Source organism: Dermacentor silvarum, chromosome 6 (assembly GCF_013339745.2).
Source record: "Dermacentor silvarum isolate Dsil-2018 chromosome 6, BIME_Dsil_1.4, whole genome shotgun sequence".
Classification (NCBI taxonomy): domain Eukaryota; kingdom Metazoa; phylum Arthropoda; class Arachnida; order Ixodida; family Ixodidae; genus Dermacentor; species Dermacentor silvarum.
Genome location: NC_051159.1, coordinates 62,283,198 through 62,304,724, shown reverse-complemented (window position 1 = coordinate 62,304,724; position 21,527 = coordinate 62,283,198). Strand labels below are relative to the sequence as shown.

General features: G+C 45.5%; 1 protein-coding gene across 2 annotated transcripts in view; it reads left to right on the top strand.

The window, feature by feature from the left end:
* Window positions 1–8,369, top strand: part of LOC119455525 (uncharacterized) — a 131,350-nt gene extending 122,981 nt beyond the window's left edge. For both annotated transcript variants that reach the window (XM_037716925.2, XM_037716927.2), the window contains exons 5-6: window positions 70–178; window positions 4,594–8,369. In XM_037716925.2, the coding sequence (XP_037572853.1) occupies window positions 70–178; window positions 4,594–4,893 (409 nt within the window). In that variant the 3' untranslated portion in view covers window positions 4,894–8,369. The remainder of the gene's footprint in view (window positions 1–69; window positions 179–4,593) is intronic.
* The last annotated feature ends 13,158 nt before the right edge of the window (window positions 8,370–21,527 follow it).

Sequence of the window (21,527 nt, the reverse complement as noted above, 5' to 3'; positions counted from 1 at the left end):
GGAGACGTGGCAGCCCTTAAGAGATCAGAGTGGAGTGTTGTAAATGCGTTTCTTTGTACTTCACTGCAGATGCAACAACAAGCGCAAGTCGCGAGATGACACCGAGGAAGAGTGTGACCAGGATCCTCGGAAGAAACGCAAGGACGACGAGTTGGACCTCCTCCGAAGAATCTTGAAGGTACACCTGCTGCTTCGGCTTCAGGAAGCCAAGCCTGTGCTGAAAGTGTGCTTCCCTTTTCTAACATGGGAGCCATTCAGCTTTATTAATACTAGGGAAGGTATACAGGACCCGCAAGAAGTATTTTTGTTTCAAACCCTTTCATTCCACGCTTGAGGAGGAACCTGTACTTGTCTGTCGTCGAATGAAGAAGGCTCCGAAAATTATTTTCACCGCATTACCATAACATACACATTATACACTGTCAGTTCATTCGAGTCTGGAAATGTCAGATCGTAAGTCTGATATTAGCACTCCAAAGCTACATTTAGGTGTGAGAAGTGAAGTGCTGGACGTATATTTGGCTCCCACAGAAATCCAGCCACATACCACTGGGACCGTAACCTTTGATTTCTTCTGCAGCCAATACTAGAAGGAACGTAAGAGTTCGCAGTTAGTGCTGTATGTATTTGTAATATAAGCTTTATGGTAGCCGTCATTTGTGCGTGTGGCAAGAAACTGCCGTGCGGTAGCCATGGCAACCAGGTGACGCCACACAGACACGGCTTCGCCGAGCTCCGGCCAGCTGCGCGCTACGGCGCATGCGCCATGACGCATCCTGGCGTGTCTGCACTCGCCGCCCGAGAGAAATAAATAAATAAAACAAAATCAACGTTCTTGACAGGGCAGGATTCGAACCCGGGTACACTCGGTCCGAAGGCAAGCGTCATAACCACTGTGCTTTTGGGGGCGAGCTCCACCAATGGAAAAGCTGGCGCCACCGTCGGCGTGACGTGGTATGAGGGATCACGTGGACACAGCAGCTGCGTCGTCTGCTTTGGAAGCGCCGAAGCAAGCTGAAAATGAAACTTTAGTCTCACCTGCGGTACGGTACGGTTCAGACAAGTGAACAGAGTTTCACTTTTTGTTCAGGCCTCCTTCATTTTTTTGTATATCTCAAGAAAAATGGAATAAACTTGAATTGAATTGAAAAAAAGTACGGATGTGTTCCCGCTTCGGGGTGTCTGCTTAACGAGACTTGAAAGCACTATAATATGTAGTGGCTGCCTTTGAAGGCGTCCAACATGGTAGGCTATAGCTCGGTACCGCAGTGCCGGGCATTTACGCAACGGAGCCCAGTGTCAGCCTTCACACGTACCCGCAGGCCAAGAAGCTGCGTGTAGCTTGGATTGCGAAACTTAGAACCGGCAAGCAGCCATTGACTAAAACTCAGGTGTGTAGCAAGCACTTCCGCTTGAAACATTTCTGCTACGGCGTTGGGGCTGCAATGTTTGGTAAGTGGCAGAAAGCGCGCACTGAGAAGCTCGTCCGCCCGCGCTGCCAGGTTAATGTCATGAAGATTTGGTCTATGAACTTGACGCTAGATACTGGCAAGTTCTCCAGAATGGAAAGGGAAGGGTTCGAAGCACATTCAAAAAAGCCATGGCATATGCTCATGTTAGTGTTCGGTAGCACCAAACAATTAATGTGCTGGATTAACAAAAATAAGCAGCGGGAAATTCCTCGCTGCGAAGATCGATAAACATACAGTGTGACGCAACTTGAGAAATAACGATATTAAAACAACCAAGAATTTAGAAGCAAACTTAAAAAATGAATTGTCGCGATGGCACATCTCGAGTGGCCGTGTAGCGTCGAAGTCCCTAGTTATAACGAAATAATTTTTTAACAGCTCTGATAGCGTCCACGCAACAATGGTTGCTTGTGTACTGTCAAATGTTCATATGCTGCGGTCTAAAGCTCACGGCACACTGCGAAAATGAGCTCGCAGCGAAAGCGAAACATTGTGCGCGGACATGCACGCACACGCGTAGTCCATTGCTGCGACCCCGTGCGATCGCTGCATGGAGGCTTCATTCTGATATGCTCCATTTGCTTATACAGACAGCACACTATAAGAACATATTTCTCATAGTTCGCTCTCAACGATTGCCTACTTTTCATGCAAGAAACTGGTTCGGTGGACTCCATCGTGGCGACCGCGCGCAATGGGAGTTCACTGCACGGATTCAGTGAAGAGACGGTGGCTCTAAACTATTCTGCGCTTTCTGTTTGCCCAAGATTATTATTTTGACAGTGAGAAACTTCCCTCGTTTGGAGAGTACTTACAGAAATGGCCAGGAGGGCTCCTGTGTGGTGTTAACATTGAGCGCCGACAGGGGCCATACCTATGAGGAGTGCGCCGCGTTATCCCTCACTATGCAAGCGAGGCGCTTCCGACAGATGGCGACTCCGTAAGTCCTCACCCCCAATATACCCACGCTTGCAGAACGTGCATTTATGGGAACCAACTTCCTTTGGGAGAGAGAAAGAGAAAATGAGAGCGAGAGAGAGAAAGAGGAAGAAGGAGAGATAGACAGAAAAAGAAATAGAGAAAGAAATAAATAGAGAGAGAAAGAATAGAGAGAGATAACCTAGCTACAACCAAGAGACACAATCAATCGGCCAGCTTCGCTGTGTCTTCAGCTTTGCGCGGCCTAGTGCAAGCTTTCGCCTTTCTTTTTTTCCCTATCCATGTGGAGTGTGGTAGTATGTAATTCTCATGGGCAAGCCAACTTATAAAGTCTGATGGTGTTCTGGGGAGTTTCGTCATCAAGTGAGGATAGGGTTTTATTTCGATATAGCCATCCACTTTGTTATGTATTATCACCGGAGCTTTACAATGCTGGGAAATTATTCCAAGTGATAACTCGATTTAGCAAAGTTTGATAAGACCAGCTTTTACTGTAATGGCAGTGGTCGCGTTGCAAGTTAGCATGAAATATTCTGCAGTCCACCACCTTATGGCCTTTGCAGAGAGGGCATGGTGGTATGTTAAAACGACGGATGTAATGTAGTAAAATCTGAAATGGCTAGTCAGGCACCCACTTACAGGGATAGGTGAAACGAAAAACACTAGTGTTAACATGTTCAAATATTTGTCTCGCAGTTTTGCCCAAAGGGGCAAAGCATTCACAGTGGTGGCAAAGTTTGACATTACGCTTGAACTCCTCGGACGGTGTTCTAATCATACACAGGTGCAACATGTTGACACAACAGAACGCGCAAGGCAACTTCTGCTACAAAGAAGGAACAAAGCCCTGGCAGCTACCAGGCATCTCACTAAGCTGGCGAGATGAGCGCCGCCACTGGCGTTGTAGGCATTGCACCTCGACGGTGCATGAGATGACACCGACAGCAACCTTTGGCGTTCATCAGCGCCCAAAGAAATAGTAAATAATGCTTGATTCATGTTTACTGCACAGACCAGAGCATACACAGACCAGAGGCATACACACAGGAGTTCAGCAGTAACGTTAGTCACTACATAGCGTGCGTGCGCACAGCGTTCATGCCAGCAGCGAAAAGCATACCATTGTCCTTGCTCCTCCGCAGAGGTCATTGAGCGCGTTCACAGTGCGTCCGCCTTGTTCCGTCGTTTTTCTTGTAAAACGCTTTCAGCATATCTGGAGACCCTCTACTTCTCCGCGCGTGATCCGCGCATGCGCTGTCAGCGGGACAGCACGACGACAGCGTGAATGCGCCTTGGGCATCTCTATAATTGCTATCTTGCTATATAGTGACATAAAGAGTTTTAAGGCCAAAATTTCTCGCACCCTTAGAAGCTTTAGCATGCCTTGTACATCCGGTAATGGCATCGTGCTGGCGCTACTGCAGTGCCCATAAAGAGCATTGGTGCTGGTGCCAGTAAAACTACATCACTTTCAGAACCTTAGCACCAATATTGTTTTTGCAATTTTTAATTTTCTGAGCTAAAGGATTTAAGGTAAAAGGCATATGCTGTGAATGAAATGATTCATGACTGTTCTTTGCAGTTTGCAATTGGTAAAAAAAATTCTGAGTAATATTGCAGTCACGACCACAAAACCTGGTCAGACCAACTTTGGTGTTTTAATAATGTAGTATTGACCTTGTGTACCGAAGCGTCTATACGGAACATCACGGTGACGGCAAGGATTTACCTGGAGTGTCCATATAATTGTTATCGCAATAAAACCTATGCAAACAAGCATTCATGAAGTTTCCCACTTCCAGATACAAAAAAGGTGACCGAACATAAAACTGGCTTAAAACTTAAAAGGAAAACACTCACTTTGGTAGAATGTTATTTTCATAATTTCATCACAGTTTGGCCAGGTGTTAAGCTATTGTCTGCAGAAATATGACAAGAATACTTGTGTAGTATCGATGTGGCTTCTCTTCTAGATGCAAATACGCCGTAAATGTCAGTAGAATGGCTTCCTGTAGCTCACTGAATTGCTTTTGGTGCCCTTGCCGAGCTGTCAATGGTCTGGCTTAACTTCAGTATGCTTGCAGTGCTCCGTAATTGTTTAATTACCCTACTTTCTCAATTGTGAAGCCTATTTTCCGTAGAGATACAAGCTGTTGTCAAAGTTATATGGTTCCATGCACAGGTGGAGGAGGAGACACTTGAGCTGGAGAAAAAGCGGGCCCAGGAGGAGGCTGAGATCATGAAGGCTACCATGAACTTCCTTGAGGCTGCCACCAACTTCATGCAGCGCGAGAGAGCAGAAAGGCCCCGCACAGCACAATCTTCGCAGGGCCCTTCTTCATCTCGGCCCCAGACATCATCGGGGTCCTCCTACTGCAACGGCGTTGGTGGCTTGCCCGTTGTGGGTGCGCCACTCTACACTACACAGCCGTCCTTCTACTCCTCGTCTCCTGTAGACTCACCTGGCAAGACTGACCCGTGAGCTGACAGGGCATGGCACCGCTCCCTGGGGTGACAAAAAGTAGGCGGCAGTTTTTACATCGTAAAACGAAAAAGACTGCAGAGCAGTGTCAGCTTACTGGCTGCTCAATTCTACCAGCCGCGAGATGCGCCGAGGATAGAGGATATCTGTGAGAGTGCCCCATTCACTTGCCCCCACCCAAGGCTCCAGCGAACACAGTGCTAAAGGAGGTGTGCGTGGAAGGGCGATGGTGATGAAGGGTGACATGCCTCCAGTCAAGCCCAACTATTCTACCACCACCACAACATATACACATGGTCGAAGAGGGCTTGTGGGGATCGTGTACAGTGACTTTTCGCGTTTCAGAGACACCTGGACAGTCTCTTGAGATGCCTTCCAGTCATACCCATGTGGCCACTGTGGGAAGCATGGCCAATTCTGTGCTGCAATGGTCAGGCGAAGCAAAAATGGCAGCTTATGCGTTGACTCATCGAGTCATGGATGACTGCACGTTTCGTGCGATAACGCGTACTCTGCCTTCCTGTTTGTTTGTTTGACTGTTTGTTTGTGATGTATGTTTTTGATGAGAACTAAGGCGTTTCATTTGTGTCTCGTTTGCAGAATAAGTCTGCTAGAGTACCATTAACAGTGCTGAATAGTTCCTGAGTATGCACATTGTCCTATGGATATCGCTTCGCTGTGACCATCGTAACGTGACCATGTCAAACTGAAGAGGTTGGCAGTATGATAGAACTGTGTGGTAACATTTAGCTTAACGAAAGTATGCTGTGAAGATAGGATACTGTCTCTCAACTGTGCAATGCTGTCAGGACTCATCTGACACAAACTCTTTAATATGGAATGGTGATATAAGCATATTGATTATGCTGCAATATGGAAGCATAGTGTACACAAAATCAATGGTGAATTTTTTGTATTTATTTATTTGATGCTGCCATTTGAGCAGTTAGTTTAAAAAAGGCATTACAGCGAATGTAATATTTCCTATTTCCAGAAGCATATATGCTTCATGAATATTCCTTATTTTGTTACAAAAAAATTGAATTTCAAATAGCAGATTGCCATCCCCGTGGACTTTATTTTAATATTGATTGAACATGTAAACTCTTGCTTCAAGAAGAATGCATCAACATTAGTCGATTAAGTTTGTGAAGTCAGCATTCTGCCTACAGGTTGTAGTCTGAGTGTCACAATGAAAAGGAAACTGATACTCTCTGCCCTAAAATGAGTCAGTGATATAGAAATTGGCAGAATATATTCAGGCCATTCATTCTGCTAGCCTTTGTCACTGTCATTTTTTAATCCATTGGTTTGCCTTGTTGGAAAGGAAAACAGCTGAAAGCAACTATGAAATTCCATCTAAGCAGTTTGTCTATCAGTATTGTTTGAGAGAGCGGTGCCTAATATTTAAAAAGCAATGACCGTAATGAAAATTTATTATTGACTGAACAATGGCTGAAGAACCTGTAATGTTCATTTCTGTATGATAATGCACGTGTTGTAGAGTAGAAACATCAGTTGTATTTTAACTTTTAGTCGAATATGTTCTTGCTTACTTCATGAAATTTAAAGCATACCATCAGGTGTATACATATGCATCAAATGCACCTTTTAGAGGACATTTCTTAAGGTAATGGTTTGCCCTTTTTTTAGGGAATACCCCTTTTTAACAATAAATCTCGTGTTGCTGAATATTTTTTTCTACTCTTGGCGAGAAATGCAAATAATGTGATCACACACATTAGTTGCCATTAGTTGCACATGTGTTGACAGTTTAAATGTGGCCTTCTGCTGAATGTAGCATTTCTTTGAATACATGGTAACTGCTAGAATCAAATGCTAAAAAATATTATACTTTTTTCTTTTAAGTGCCGACTTTTGTTTTATGGCAATCAGGCAAATAAATGTGCAGCATGATATAATGTATGCCATATTCACCTTCCACAAACAGTCAAGCTGGGCTTTTGAGAGGACATATGGTGAGACAAGTTTCCAAGCAATGATTCTCTAATGTTGGGACTGCCAAACTCATAAGAGATGTCTGGTATAAGCCACATTTCTCCAAACCACTCTAAGTGGCTGGCACCAGGTGTACTGCGGCTCTGGGATACCACAGAAAGACTGCCTTGAGTGTGTGTAGCTTATCTTGTAGCCAGTAATTTATATTAGGCATGTCAACTTTCTAACAGGAATCACACTGGGAGACTATTTCAATGAGCCATTCTAGCATAACACAAGTCGTTCGCGGGTGCGGTGATTTCTTTCCTGATGCTCTCAGAATAAACATGATATATATAAATAGCTATACATGCAGTAAATACTTATAGATGATGATGTTATGTGTCTGCTTTAGCTGGTTTTAGGCAATGCTTTCTTCCCCCTGAATGCTATCAGTAGCTTGCTGCTTGAGTGGTGAGCTGTAATGGTCTGTATCAACATATACTGTTGCCATTGTTGTGGAATGCCGTTGACATTGAGTGAAAGAATGGCATTGAAGAGGACAGCCCCTTAGTAGGCACTCTGAGCCAGTCTATTGCCAAGCTACCAATTGTCTTCTTGAGAAAGCCTGTTTACCACATGCTGCTTGTATATGCAAAATGTATTTGAATTCAAGCGGTCTGGACACGACATTGCTAACATTTCAAAAGTTGTATAAAATGTGACGATTTATATAGTTCAACAAGTTCGTTGGACTATGTTTTGGGCTGGCCAGCATTTCAAAGCTAGGTCTCGCTTCTTTTAAGTTTAATGAAGGTATCCCATTCACATTGCTTTACAGTTTGTTGCCACAGCAAAAATTTATGTTTTGAGAAATGCGAACCACGTGTATTTGCCAGAATGTTTCTTTTACTGGTTAGATCTCTCCACGTAGCCTTTTTAATAATTGTTTTCATTGCAGTCTGGTAGAATATTTTTATTTGTTTTTGTAAGCCAGCACAAGCCTGAGAACACCATTTCATTTTCTTTATGGGACACTATGTTCCATGTTATTTCTTTTGTGTATGTGCTGATAAATGTTCCTTATTTTTCATGTTTTCTTGAAAAGGCATGGTCATGTAAAGCAACATGCACTGCACTTCATTTGAAAATTTTTAACTGTAGGTATCTGTGAAGAAAAACGTCAAAGCAGATTTGTGGTTGCAAAGGCTTGCAGTATGTTAACAGGATGTGTAAATATTTATTAGAGATGTAATGTGCCAGAAAAGTTGACAGTTACGAATGGCAATTTCTTCCGATCTTCATTCACAACACAGCGTTTCGGAGTGTGTATAACCAACTATTTCTTCGGCCCCTGTGAACAACTTATGTGGTTTGAAAGTTGCGTAGTGTCCAGTGGTTGCCTCCAAGTCTGCCCGTGCTATTCTTGAAAACCCTGCTTGCGTCGTTGGGCACTAGACGAACTTGCACTTGCGCACACACCTGTATTGCTTGTTTTATGCTTCCAATAAGTAAACAAAGTTCTCTTTGCAAGTGTTTATGCGTTTACTTGCGTAATTTATTTCATGTATGCACCATTGTGAAGTATGATGTATTTTACCACGGGTAGTTAGACTTTTTTTTAATGTTAGCACAGATTTAGCCTTACCTCTTTGTCACACGTGGGGCAGTCTGCAGATGGCCAACACCTCAGCGAATAGACTAAGAGAAATCATTTTGGAGGATTTGAAATTTCCACAAATGCTGCAAAGCCAAGTATGGCCATAATTTCAGTGTTCTTAAATGTAGTATGTATTAAGTATGATATTTTGAAGGAATGTGGTAATGAATAATTTTGCATATTTCTAACAAAACAGCTAATAAATACTGCGTACTACTTCTAGGGAAGGACAAAGGTTTCATGGGGAAAAAAAAGTCTTGCTTTTTCCAAGGTCACAAATTGTGTAACATCAATACATTTTATTTGGGACACGATGCAGTTACTGGCTATGAAGCAAAATCACATGGCATTTTGAAATGGTTCCACTTAATTATTTTCCTGTTTTCCCGCTTCGTGTTTTCTTTCAGCCGGATAGCGTACAGAATTTCCAGCACAGTTAGCTGTGCCCTTTGGATATCAGGAAAGGCCTACCAGATGTAGTATCAGGATGTTTTATTTAAAAGTAAAAAAATTATTTAAATTTCACTCATGTTAATGTCTGCTGCACCTATCTGCTGGTCTGTGGATATTGCAGCTTCTTTCAGGTTTGTGCAGCCAGGATCAGGATAGTGCTTATGTATTTATAGGAACTGAAAATTTTTCACATTTTTCAGAGTTTTTGCTAGGATACTTTTTTTCTTTGACATTTGAAACATCATCGCCAGGTTTCTACCTAGGCTTGTGAAAGAGTTTTAATCAGCAGGGAACATAATTTCCATCACATTATCTTGTTTTTTTAAATTTATGTAGTCATCTTGAAAATATATTTCTTACACAGGTAAGTTGTTTTCAATTATTCATTAAAAATTTTTCGTCTAAGGTATGCAACATTTCTAATAACACCCTTTACCTGAGCTCTCCTTGCATGCAATTCTCAACAACCCAAATGCAATAGACATGCAATCGCAGTGTTTAAAGGACAAGAATTTTCACAGCTTCCCGCATGTATAAACACAGCTTCTAAATGCATCAACTTTTGGGCATTTTGAAGGCACTGTAACAGTATTTTCCCCATAAAGTACAGTTAAACCTGCTTATAACGAACCTCCATATAACGAATTCCTGGATATAACGAAGTTTTTCTATTCCCCGCCGTTACTCCATAGAAGCACATGTATTTGAGACCTCTACGTAACGAAATGGCAGCAGGAGACCCCCTCGAAATAACGAATTTTTCCCGCCGACAACCTAGAGATTTCGACCCAAATTTTGTCATTTTTGCGCAAGCAGCCACCGGAAGCACCTTCTCCGCCGCGACGGAAAGCAAAGCGGCGGCGGCGCGCTTGGCGCGCTCAAATTCACGGCGACTGCGAGGCGAGAGGGAGCGCACGTGTGCGTGCTTGCGCGAGGCTGGCCTGCATCCCTCGACCCGGCGATCGTGCCGCCGCGGGCTTGACTTTTCCCCCTCCCTTCAAACCTGCCCATACTACAATGCCGATGTGGTAGCGCAAATTTAAGGTCTTACTTGAATCTAACGCGCACTTTTTTCCGATAAAACGGGTCCAAAAATTGCCTGCGCGTTAGAATAGAATACGACCCTAAATTTGCGCTACCATATCACCATCGGCATTTCAATATGGCCACCTCCTACGCATTTCGAGCCTAGCTCCCGTAGCTTCGACCATGTGCTGTAGTATGTGTGCTTAGGCATTAGTCTACCAATGTAGTTAAACAGCGAATGTTTGCAAGTTTATACGGCCGATAAACCTACTATCCTTACTTCATATAGCTGTCTGCTAATTTGCTGTCGCAATCGATGCTTCGCCTTTCGGGCGAAACTGGGACTTTTTTGTTCATCGCAACTTTAGTGTATTGGAAGAAATCTTGAGCGATAAATGTATTTCTGTATGAAAGCATGAGGTGCGCGGTACTGTCTAGGATTTTTTTCCTCTCTTTTGGTCACGGAAAACGGGCGCGCGTTAGACTCGAGTCAATACGGTAAGCGTTCTTTTTTTTCGCATTTTCGTGCCGAACCTGCATATAACGAAATCCTCTTTATAACGAAGTTTTCCGAGAATTTGTCAATTTCGTTATATCCAGGGTTTAACTGTAGATGCATATAAGCTGTACCATAGTGTGAGGCAAAGCAACCACGACCTTGCCAACATCAATGATAATGGAGATCCATGCATCCAATGTCTGTGCAGACTGATCAACTATAGTGAGAAAGACAAAAACTGAGGCTTACGCTTTTCACAAGGAACCTGTTGTAATGTCAAAAGAACAAACGGCATATTCACTGTTACCTGCACATCACATCATGAGGTCTCTGCTGTAGTACCTGCATGCACTATGACTTAAATGCTAATCTTTGAACATCGTGTATGTACATGAAGAGAGAATTGGTTTTTTTTCCTGGTGTTTCTCGAAAGCCTCGTCAATCCAAACAAAAATTATGGTGTGTCCTAATGCTTTAATTGAAGCAAGGATAGTGAAGTAGGATGAGAAAACGCTGGAACTAAAAGAATCAGCGTGTCTAATTTATTTCCCAGAAGCCTCGTGAATCCAAACAATAATTATGGTGTGTCCTAACGCTTTAATTGAAGCAAGGATGGTGAAGTATGATGAGAAAACACTGGAACTAAAAGCATCAGCATGTCTAACACATTGTAGAATATAGATTGTTGCTATGGAAACAAAATCAAATGTCTTGCATATTGCTGGATATAGCTCGTTGCTCATTTCTACATGATCAGTTTTCTACCACATTGCTCAAGCAGACAACCGATTCACCGAAGGTGGTAGCACTTTCATGCTGGGCCAAATGCTTAACAAGTGCACGAGCCCTGTGTCTAGGGAAGGAACAGTGCTTATGCTGTCATTGTATCGTTGACTGAGGCTCACCTGCTCAACTCCTCACATAAATTATTTATGTGAGAGCACTGCAACGGTATTTTGCCGGTGCTCTGATTTCTTGCGCCATTTAAGGAAGAACAATTGATAACATTGTGGCTTATTAAAACCTGGACATATCGAAGTGAAGTAGCAGGGTTTTTTATACAAAGGCTTTACAAAAACGTCCCCTTAACACGTGGATGGTTGGCAAAAAAGTTCACAAGCCATTCTCATCAAATTCTTTCTTGGGAAACCACTTAATGCTGTGGGTAACTGAGTCCAAAGTGACCAGTATATTTGCCAACTGGGAACACAATGGGACTTTATGAATGGAGGACAACCTCCATAGTCAATTTTTTTTTAAATACAGTTCATTAACATACATAATAGGGAAATGTGACAGTAGTTTCTATGCAAGTTTCTTCAGCAGCTCTTCTCGATGCAGGAAGGGGGAAGTACAAAAATGGTCTTTATTTCGCTCAAGCTTTAGTACTTTATGTAACCACGGGGGTGCAATTGCCATTTATGACAACACAGCTACCCCAGTGCATTGATGGTAGATTCCAGACTATATTTTGTGTAGTGAATCCATCACGGCAAACACTTAGCATGCTGAAAACTGCCATGAAGCTGCCATATTTGCAATTGTTCTCTGTAAACTGTGTTCTTATATGCCCATCACTACCTATGGCAGCGCCATCACACTGTGATCAAATTCCTGTGTTAAAGAGGTGCTTGAATCAAAGCGCATGTAAATATACACAGTAGCGCGAACCTGCCTAGAAACATCAGAAACATGGAATTGTTAACGTGAGCAGGAAGAAAACAAGACTCGCAGATCCAGAGAATCCAGAATGAAGCTTGTGAATAAATGAATGAAAATCCTGAAAATGGAGTTTGTGGTACACCACGCAAGGCCTATCAGATGCGAATACAGAGCCCGTACTTAATATCATCCTTAGAGAGGTTGAGGAATTGTTATGCTATATTTATCGGATACATGTATGGCTGGGCCTAAACATAAACTACATGAAAGACTCATTACTCTCGCTTTCCGCCAGGAACATTATGGCCAATGTTCTCGAAAAGTAAAATATGTGTGGATGATTTCCTGCCTTTCCAAAAATTCTTTAACAAGTGCTCGAAAGCGTTATATGCTGGCAAGGTTTCAAACTATCATATAGAGGCAGCGTATTAAAGTATGTGATCAAATTACAGGCTACTGAAATTATTGCCATTGCTCGAGAGAAACAGCTTCGCAGGAAATTGGATTGCAATTCCACATGGTCGCAGAAGTCTGCTGTCTTTTTTTTTTTGCTAGCTCGTGACAAATATCCACATTTGTCTCCCTGTATGTCCTCAAATAAATTATACAGTGTCCGACATGCTGCAATGTACTTGTTTTCTTAACGGCATGCTGCGAATAGACCGATCCCACCAACCAATCTGTGCATGTGCCGGTTTTCCGGAAGTAGCACTGCCACCATCTTGGTTGTAGTCAACTGGTCAACCACACCACCGCAGTCCGCGCTCGTTGAGTACTGCGCACGAGCTTCCCAGTCATCTCTGCGACTCCACCACCGAGAAACATTCGTCATGTATTTTTTAAAAATGACATCGGCTGTTCATTGCAGCATGCGAGGCGAACGTTGAAAAGTACCTGCTGCTCTTTCATTTCAGTTGTTACCCGCTGATTACGCGTTGAGTATCGTATTTGTTCGAGCTTTGTATGTAGTACATGCTGATATACGCCGTCGTTTTGCGTTACTATTTTTGCGCACGTGCATCTCGGTGACTTCAATGTTATGTTTGCTTTACGACGGACATAACAGGATTTGTATACCTGTTGGAGACAGGTTTGAAATGCGGCGCCAAAACTCTCGTTCCCTACTTACCTATATGGGTTTCGCGCACGACTTGCAGACTTCGGTAACAGCGATATCTAGAAGTTTAGAAGTTCTTAAGTAAACTTAAACTTAAGTAGAACGCCGATAGCCAATCATTGCCAAGTCATCGATAGCTAATCAATAATCGATCAATAATCAATAAATTCTGGAAAATGCTGGGGATGACTTGGTAATTCTTAGCCTAGCCCAAATACGTTGCCAATACCTTTCGATACCCAATCGATAGCGAATCAGTAGCCAATCGATCAATAATCAATAAATTTCGGGAAATGCTTTGGATGACTTGGTAGTGCTTAGCCTAGCCCAAATACGTGGCCAATACCTTGCGATAGCCAATCAATAGCTAATCAATAATCAATCAATAGCGGCCGGATCAATAATCAATAAAATTCCGGAAAATGCTGGGGATAACTTGGTAGTTCTTAGCCTAGCCCAAATACGTGGCCAATATCTTGCGATAGCCAATCAATAGCTAAACGATAATCAACAAATCTATAAATTCCGGGAAATCTGAGTGCACGGGTCTTTTCGCATTTTGCCCCGATCGAAATGCGGCCGCTATTCGTCCCCATATCCTCACGTTGCGTATTACCAGTACCACTTTTTAATGCGTTGGATCCACATCTCTCGAAGCTTTCGCTCTTTAGGAAACACATAGAATCCGAAGCCTTTGTCCCTTGTGTGGTTGTTCTACAGAGGTCAACACACATCTCTAGAACGCGCAAACCACGTTCACAGGACTGCACTGGCGATGTCTGAAGATGATATATGGCGCAAAAGCGGCTGTATGGGAGGTTGCGTGACTAAATTTACAGTTTCCATTGATTTGTCTCGACCTGGTGGTCGGCTCGAGCCTTGATGGCTGCATTTGCCTTCAGGAGCGTGTTCTAGACATGTGTGTTGGACCTCTGTACCAGCCAGGAATGCAGTAGGTCAATCCTCCCATCGCACGATGGCTCTACACGAACCATAAAAATTGCCAAAAGTCGTTCGGAAACAGAACGGACAGGCACTCCGGGCGGCTGGAGCGGCCGGATGACTACAAGTACCGGCATGCACCGCGACAGCGGTGGCGTCGTGAAACTAGCTGGTGGGATCGGTCTATTGGCTTGCGTGCTCGTTTCTACCTTGCATATTTTAGAGCGAAGCTTTTGAGGCGAACGTTCCACCACTCTGCAGACCGTGGCTGCTGCTGCTATCTTGAAGAATGGCTTCTATGCTGAACAGCCACTGACATAATGAACCGGCACATATCTAACCCCATCTGTACTAACCCTACAGATATGGCGGCGCCAGCTTTGTTCTCTACGGCGCAGTGAAAAAAAACATACAAATGCTACCTAAATGTGCTCACTGCAACAAATATAAGTGTCCAAGCGCACAATTAGTTTATGAAAGTGAAGGTTTCCATCCAATTTTCCCCGAGATTTGGCACATCTGCTTGGTCGTTTTCTCGACGTGTTAAGTTTTTCTGACCATGGAGACTGTGTCCCTGGAGACTGTGTAGACTGGAGACACAGATTTGATGGAGATTTGACCTTGGAGACTGTGTCGTAGCACAGTTAGCCAATCCCGGAAACATTGCAAGTCTGGGGTCACGAGGGTCGCGTGGTGAGGGGTCTCTACGTCGTGCCTTCTTCCTGGGCAGGCACATAGTCACTATGCTACAATAGGCGTGTACAGAAGATAAACTGTTGCACAGAGCTTTATTACCCGCTTCTAGAAAGCTTCACTTAGGTTTCACCATTTGTAGGAGGTGTGCTGATATTCAAAGCTTTCGAATAACGAATCGAATATAGTCCTATATTGATTTGGTTCTCGAATCAAATAGTGACTATTCGAAAATCCGAATATCTTTCAAATAGTTATAGAATACTTGACGTCGTTGACTGCACATGGTCAAACATGACATTGAAGCGAAAGTGCGATAACATTTATCTCATCCACAGTGGATATAACATACTATAGCACGTTGTGCCGCTCAGACAGACAGACTTTTCCTATTAAACGCGATAATTTCCAATAAAATGTTGCTTAGATATGGCATTCAGCAGTGTGTGTTTTATAGATGCAGCATCTGTGACCTGTTATAGGATGAAATATGAGTACATTTCTTTGCAACATACTTGATGTTAATGTGGTGCCATTTGACGCGACGATTCGAACTAGAGAAAGCGTGTTATTTTTTTTCACTCTGCTGTCGCCGCAAACGGCACGCGTTTCTGATTTGGTCGCAAATGTATACAGTGACCAGCACGGCTGCCTTTCTAAACTTTATATGATAATTCATGACCACGTATGCTCCAAAGAGCGCCGAGTGTAATTGATAGCGAGATTCATACCAGCATGTCAAAATTGTTTGTGGCGAGAAGGCTGTATACTATTCGTAAACTATTCGAAAAGCATTCAATATTTGATTGGATTTGCTTTTGGCGCTATTCTATTCGTACTCGATTTGGTCCCAAAAACTATTTGCACAACTTTACACATGTGCGTTGGCTGTGCCAGTGTCTTCATTTATGGTTGGGAGCAGCGCAATTAAGGGACGGAGACAAAGAAAACGAGGAGACAAACACCTTTTTTAGTGCTTAGCGCAAAAACTTAAGACAAGTCGCACAGAAGAAGAAACACAGAGTGCTTCATTTAACAATGGTTTAATGGAAACCGAATTACGTATTTCTAATGCGCAAGACAAATCAAGCAGTGGTGCACCGACGGGGGGGGGATTCGGCGGTTGGAACCCCCCTAAGGCCGACTTAACCCCCTCTTTTGTTTAACCCCTTTTCTTTCCTTACGCATTTGAGTACTGCAACTAAGATGTAAGACGTGCAATCGTCTGCACACTCGCAAAAAGCGCATTTTTTTTTTTTTACAATGTCCCGTGAAGAAATCGAAATTAGTGTTGTTTAGATGGTATTGGCAAACTGTCAACCCCCCTCTGGCAAAGATCCTGGGTGCGCTACTGGGAGACTATATGTATTCGAAATTTAGATACTTCAATCCGCTTCTATGAGCGGTAATTCTTGAATATACATATGCCGGGCTGAGCGACGCGACGCCTGTGATTGTATGCGAAGACAGCGGCACAGACGTCGACGTTGGTGACTTCTGTAACCGAAACCGCGGCCTGCGGGAGGAATGCCCTGGTCGGTACGGGTCGTACATCCGTGCGGCTGGCGCGAACCACCGCGGGGGACACGGGCAGCGGCGGCAGCGATCGTTTGCCCAACGAGCGGCGGGGCTCCGATTTACGGTTAGAGTGTGCACCACGGACTGCGACTCCGCTGAGCGCCATGGCCCGACGGCTGCGGTGGTCCTGCATCGGGACGGCTTGAGGCGTTCCTGTGCCGTGCCTCGACTGTGGGACCGTGACCCTTGCTCGGGTCACCCATGGATGAACTGGAGAGGACAGCCGGCTTTCTCAGTAGCAGTCAGCACTGGAGAAAAGGGCTCGCGAACAACACTACATAGCTTGCACGTGACGACAGGACCGCCCTCCCCCCCCCCCCCCCACCCCCCCCCTCCCCTTACCGATACTGCGGCAATATTAGAGGTTCAATTTGTTAAGCCACTCGCGTTTGTGTCGTAGTTGGCCACGCCTGACGACCGCACATCCTTTGCGTGATTTCTCATTGGCACTTGAGCGCGGCCGTGCTTTTCAAGTAATAAATTGTTTACCAAACAACAGTTCATGTTAGAAGACATAACACAACTGTTTGCTTCGCTTTGTGTAGCGCCGTTCACCTGAGTGCTGAATCAGTGTTTTTGGAGATTTTGCGGCTTAATTATAAGGTGTAATCCCGCCCTCTCCTACAGGAGGGCCGTTTAACGCTGAGCATTCATCATCATCATCATCATCAGCCTATATTTATGTCCACAGCAGAACGAAGGCCTCTCCCTGCGATCTCCGATTACCACTGTCTAGCGCTAGCTGATTCCAACTTGCGCCTGCAAATTTCCTCACTTCATCACCCCGCCTAGTTTTCTGTTTCTGCCGTCCTCTACTGCGCTTCCCTTCTCTTGGTATCCATTCTGTAACTCTAATTGACCACCTGTTATCCATACTACGCATTACATGGGCTGCCCAGCTCCATTTTCCCCTCTTAATGTCTACTAGAATATCGGCTATCCCCATTTGCTCTCTGATCCACGCCGTTATCTTCCTGTCTCTTAACGTTAGGCCTAATATTTTTCGTTCCATCGCTCTTGGAGCATCGTGGAGCATTACTCTCAGTTAATTGGATCGGCGCGCGCTCGATACGAAGAGGTGAATGTGCGACGGTGTCGACCCATACGTCCTGCGACCGGGCATCGACACGACGACGGACGTCAACGCTTAACCAAAGTGACACACGGAGACATCATGAACTACCTTGACTACTCTTCGAGCTTCATAGCACTGGAGGAAATGGAGGCGTTTAAGTCCCTTGGGTCGCACAACTACTTTACAAGCGGTTGGGCCAAGTCTCAAGAGCCTGTCAAGAAAATGGGTGCAGGAAGGAAGGAGAGGTAAGGCTAACAACGTTTCCCTGTGGGGGCTGGCATTCGAATGCGTCACCGCTCTCGAAGTGCTAATCGACTTCTTGGCTGCCACCGCGTCAGCCTCGGACTCATTTTTCTCCAAGCATCGTCTTTTCGCATGGTCGTAGCGCGCAGGGCCTTGATGACGTGCTCTGTATCCCAACAGAAGCGTTGGCGCCCAATCTGGATTCGTCTGCTCCCACAGATTTGACGGCCTGCTTACGAATATAAATTGTGCTGTTCTTGCGCTGTGTCTTGGCATTGCAATCAGCAAAATATGTTTTCGAGCTCACTTGACACGAAACGGGCGTCGCGCACTTGGATGTCGGCACTGTCGAGGTTGAGATTGTCGTGCCTGCTATAGCCCCAAACCGCGCTGCTTTGCGCTAAGCGTCTTCATGCGCTTCCACTGTTTGTTTACGACCGTTGGCAGGCGGAAGAGGTTTGTGTTCGCCAACTCCTGTATCTTCGCCATTTTGCTGCGGTTCGCACATCCAAATACTGCGCAGAGAACCATGGCCGACGATAGCGACAGTAGAAATCAATTACGCTCGTTCACTGCCGATTTGTTGGTGGTCCTCCGTAATGGCCGACCAGGATCTCAGAATTCCTGGCCGTGACGCAAGTGCATTCTATCTATTTTCTTTCCCTTTAAGTTCTCCTCTCCTATGTGAGGATTTCGTTATAACGTAGAGTGTTTTAGCAACCTGTGACAGCGTTCTTTATTTAATATTATTAGCAGAGCCCTTGCATACTTAATGGACTCTGTTGGTTTTAGAACATAGAAGTTGAAAACATCATCCAGCCACTTTCCGCATATAAAATCGCAAGAAAATATAGAATCTCACATGAATGACTGAATCGCATAAAGTATAAGTCCATGATTTACTGGCTTACAGTGTATCGCGGCTTGAGGAGGGGAATGAGTGACTAGTACAAAGTCTTAAAGAACACTAAAACGTCCACATTTGGACACTAACATCTTTGTACAGGTGCTACTGTGTGTATACTTATCTAATGTAAGGAATTCTATATAGCAATGAGTAAAAGACAGCAAACAAATCCGTATTGCAACGTAATAAGATTTATTAAATCACGAAATTTCCGTACAAGTGCTCTTTGTACAGTTGGTGCGGGCATTCAAACATCAAATAACACGAATAGGCACTTTGTGGCGTATGAAGTCTTTATGAACAATAGAAGCAAGCTTCCATTCGTTCTTGTTTTTACACTTCGCATTAAACCCCGGCTACTTTTCTCTCGTCACCACCTCAACTTGAGCAGCATGCTAAAACACACACACACACACAAAGGAAAAAAAAGAAAAAAAAAAGGACAACGTCATCACAACTACGGTACAAGCTATCCGAGAAAGCTTTTGTTAAGGTTTCGCGTGCAGATGCAATCTACTCCACAGACCCTAAATTACCTGTAAACGTTGCAAGCGTTGTTCATGACAGTTCACGTTTAGGAAGTCTACTGTTGAGTCTCCATCGTGAAGTCTATTAAGAAGAACTTTTGATCTAACTGACCACGTATGCTTACCACGTCTTCGAAGTGATAAAACTAAAGTCATTGTGCACACGTGGCCCGAGTTACCAGCACACGAGGCTACCAGTTAACGAACAGGAACCTCCCGTGACGCTCCTGCACAAGAGTCGCCAAAAAACCCGTCGTCGTCTTTGATGACACGGAACGTGTGAAGTCCAGCTTACACGGTCGTAGCGTGCATGCGACAGCATCTTCTGCCGAAAAAGGAACGTCTCACCAGCCTCCATCCTGTGTCAAGTGCGTTGTGTGTCCCGCTGAGTGGGTCACTATGTGGTGGTGGTGGTGAACGGGCACAGGCACGGGAACAGGAACGGCCACGGGATGACCGTGGTGCGCCGGTGGGTGATAATGCATCGGGTAGTGCTGCGGTGGCGGAGGCGGTGGCGGCGGCGGCGGGTGATGTGGGTAGTAAGCCGGTGCGTGTCCACCGTAAGGCACAGGTATCGGAACGATCTGGGGTGCCAGCGCCCTGCCGATGATGGCCAACTTGGCGAGCTTCTTGAGCCGCAGCATCTCGAAAGCGGCCGTGGTCCCATCGCGCCTCCTCAACGCCAGTAGGAGCGCCAGCGTCACCACGACGGTCCACACTCGTCTTCTGCCCATGCCGAAGTCCAACGGAGTGAGCAGCCTGTAAGGCCTGCCTCAGGTGAGCACTGCCTCGTGCAGCGCAGTCGTGGTTGGCGGCAACACTTTTCTTTTCCTCTCGACGCGGGTGCGAGACATCTTTTTATACGACCTCTGATCACCGTGGTAGTCTCCGCCCCACTCTGTACCCTCTCCCTCCCTTGCTGCGCCGCCAATTGACGTGCAGTGAGTGAGCAACCTCCAGCTGGGCACGTCTTTGTTCCACAATTGTCGCTGTGTATTATTTGTTGTGTTGCTCTTTTCTCGTTTATATATATATATATATATATATATATATATATATATATATATATATATATATATATATATAAAGAAGCCACGGACCACTAAGGATACAGGGGAAATGCCCCTCAGCCAAGTTCCTTGTTGTTCTTCTAGAAGCCCGTCCAGAAGGAAGATGACGCGATTCACCGAGGCCTTATGCGCCCACAACTCGTTCGAGTGAAGCACGCGCCCAACACCCCGTCATGGGGGGACTAAATCAAGGAAACGAGCCAAAGCAAGAGACACGGACCGAAGGCTGGGCTAGAAACCAGAGTTCGACGCTCCTCAAGTCTTCAACCGAGCGCGACAATGGTAACGACCTGCGTTCGGATTAGCATCAGCTGCGCTGCTTCATAGCCGCTGCTTTACCATGCACCGACGGCAAAGGCGCCGCGCGGTGGGGAAAGTTGCGGTCGTCGCAGTCCGCAACCGCGGGGGCTTTCGGCTTGTTGTCCGCCTCGCTGAATTCGAAATCGGGCATCGACGCAGAGAGGGGGGAGGCGAGACGAAGCGCGCGCGCTCGGTTGTCTTGCCGTCGCCGCGCCACTCGATTGATGGAGCGTGGGCGATAAAAGAGTTCACGTGACGAGAGCGAGCGAGGAAGCGACCGCCCGGTCGAAGCGTTCATGTCTCTCGCCGCAGCCACCCCACCACAACCGACTTCACTCCTACTTTCTGTACACCCCCACTTTCTCCAGCCAAACACCAGCTCCCCCCCATTCTCAGCCGGGACTCGCATGGCTGCTCTCTCAGCGTTCTCCCCTCGTTCGTGTCGGAATCCGTGTGCGGCGGGCACTTTCCTTGGCGGCCACGATAATTAGGCAGCCCTTGGACACGCCTTCTGGAGCAAGTCGTCCTAAGCAAGCAAGCAAGCAAGCAAGCAAGAGCCGCATACTGTTCACGGAGTAGGGGCTGGGGAACGTGGCTGCCTTTGAAGTGTGCGCCCGCCGTGTTCTCGCGACGTGATTTATGCAATGCAAATGAGCGGTGGCAAGTGGGTGCGGGAGCGAAGAAACCACATCGCGGGTTGTTCCTCCCCTCTCCGCCCCCCCCCCCCCCCGCCCCAGTTCCCCCTCTCCCGGTTTCCTTAATTTCTCTGGCTTCATCGTTCGGCCCTGGCCGTGGCCGCGGTCAGAAAGTTGGGCAGCTGCTAGAACTTAAGAAGGAAGCGGACGACACTCGCTTTTTTGAGAATTTTCGTGCTCCGCGCTTCCCGGGCATTACGATTACAGAGCTTGAATGTGCTCCGGCCCCGAAGTTTAGGATCGCCGAAA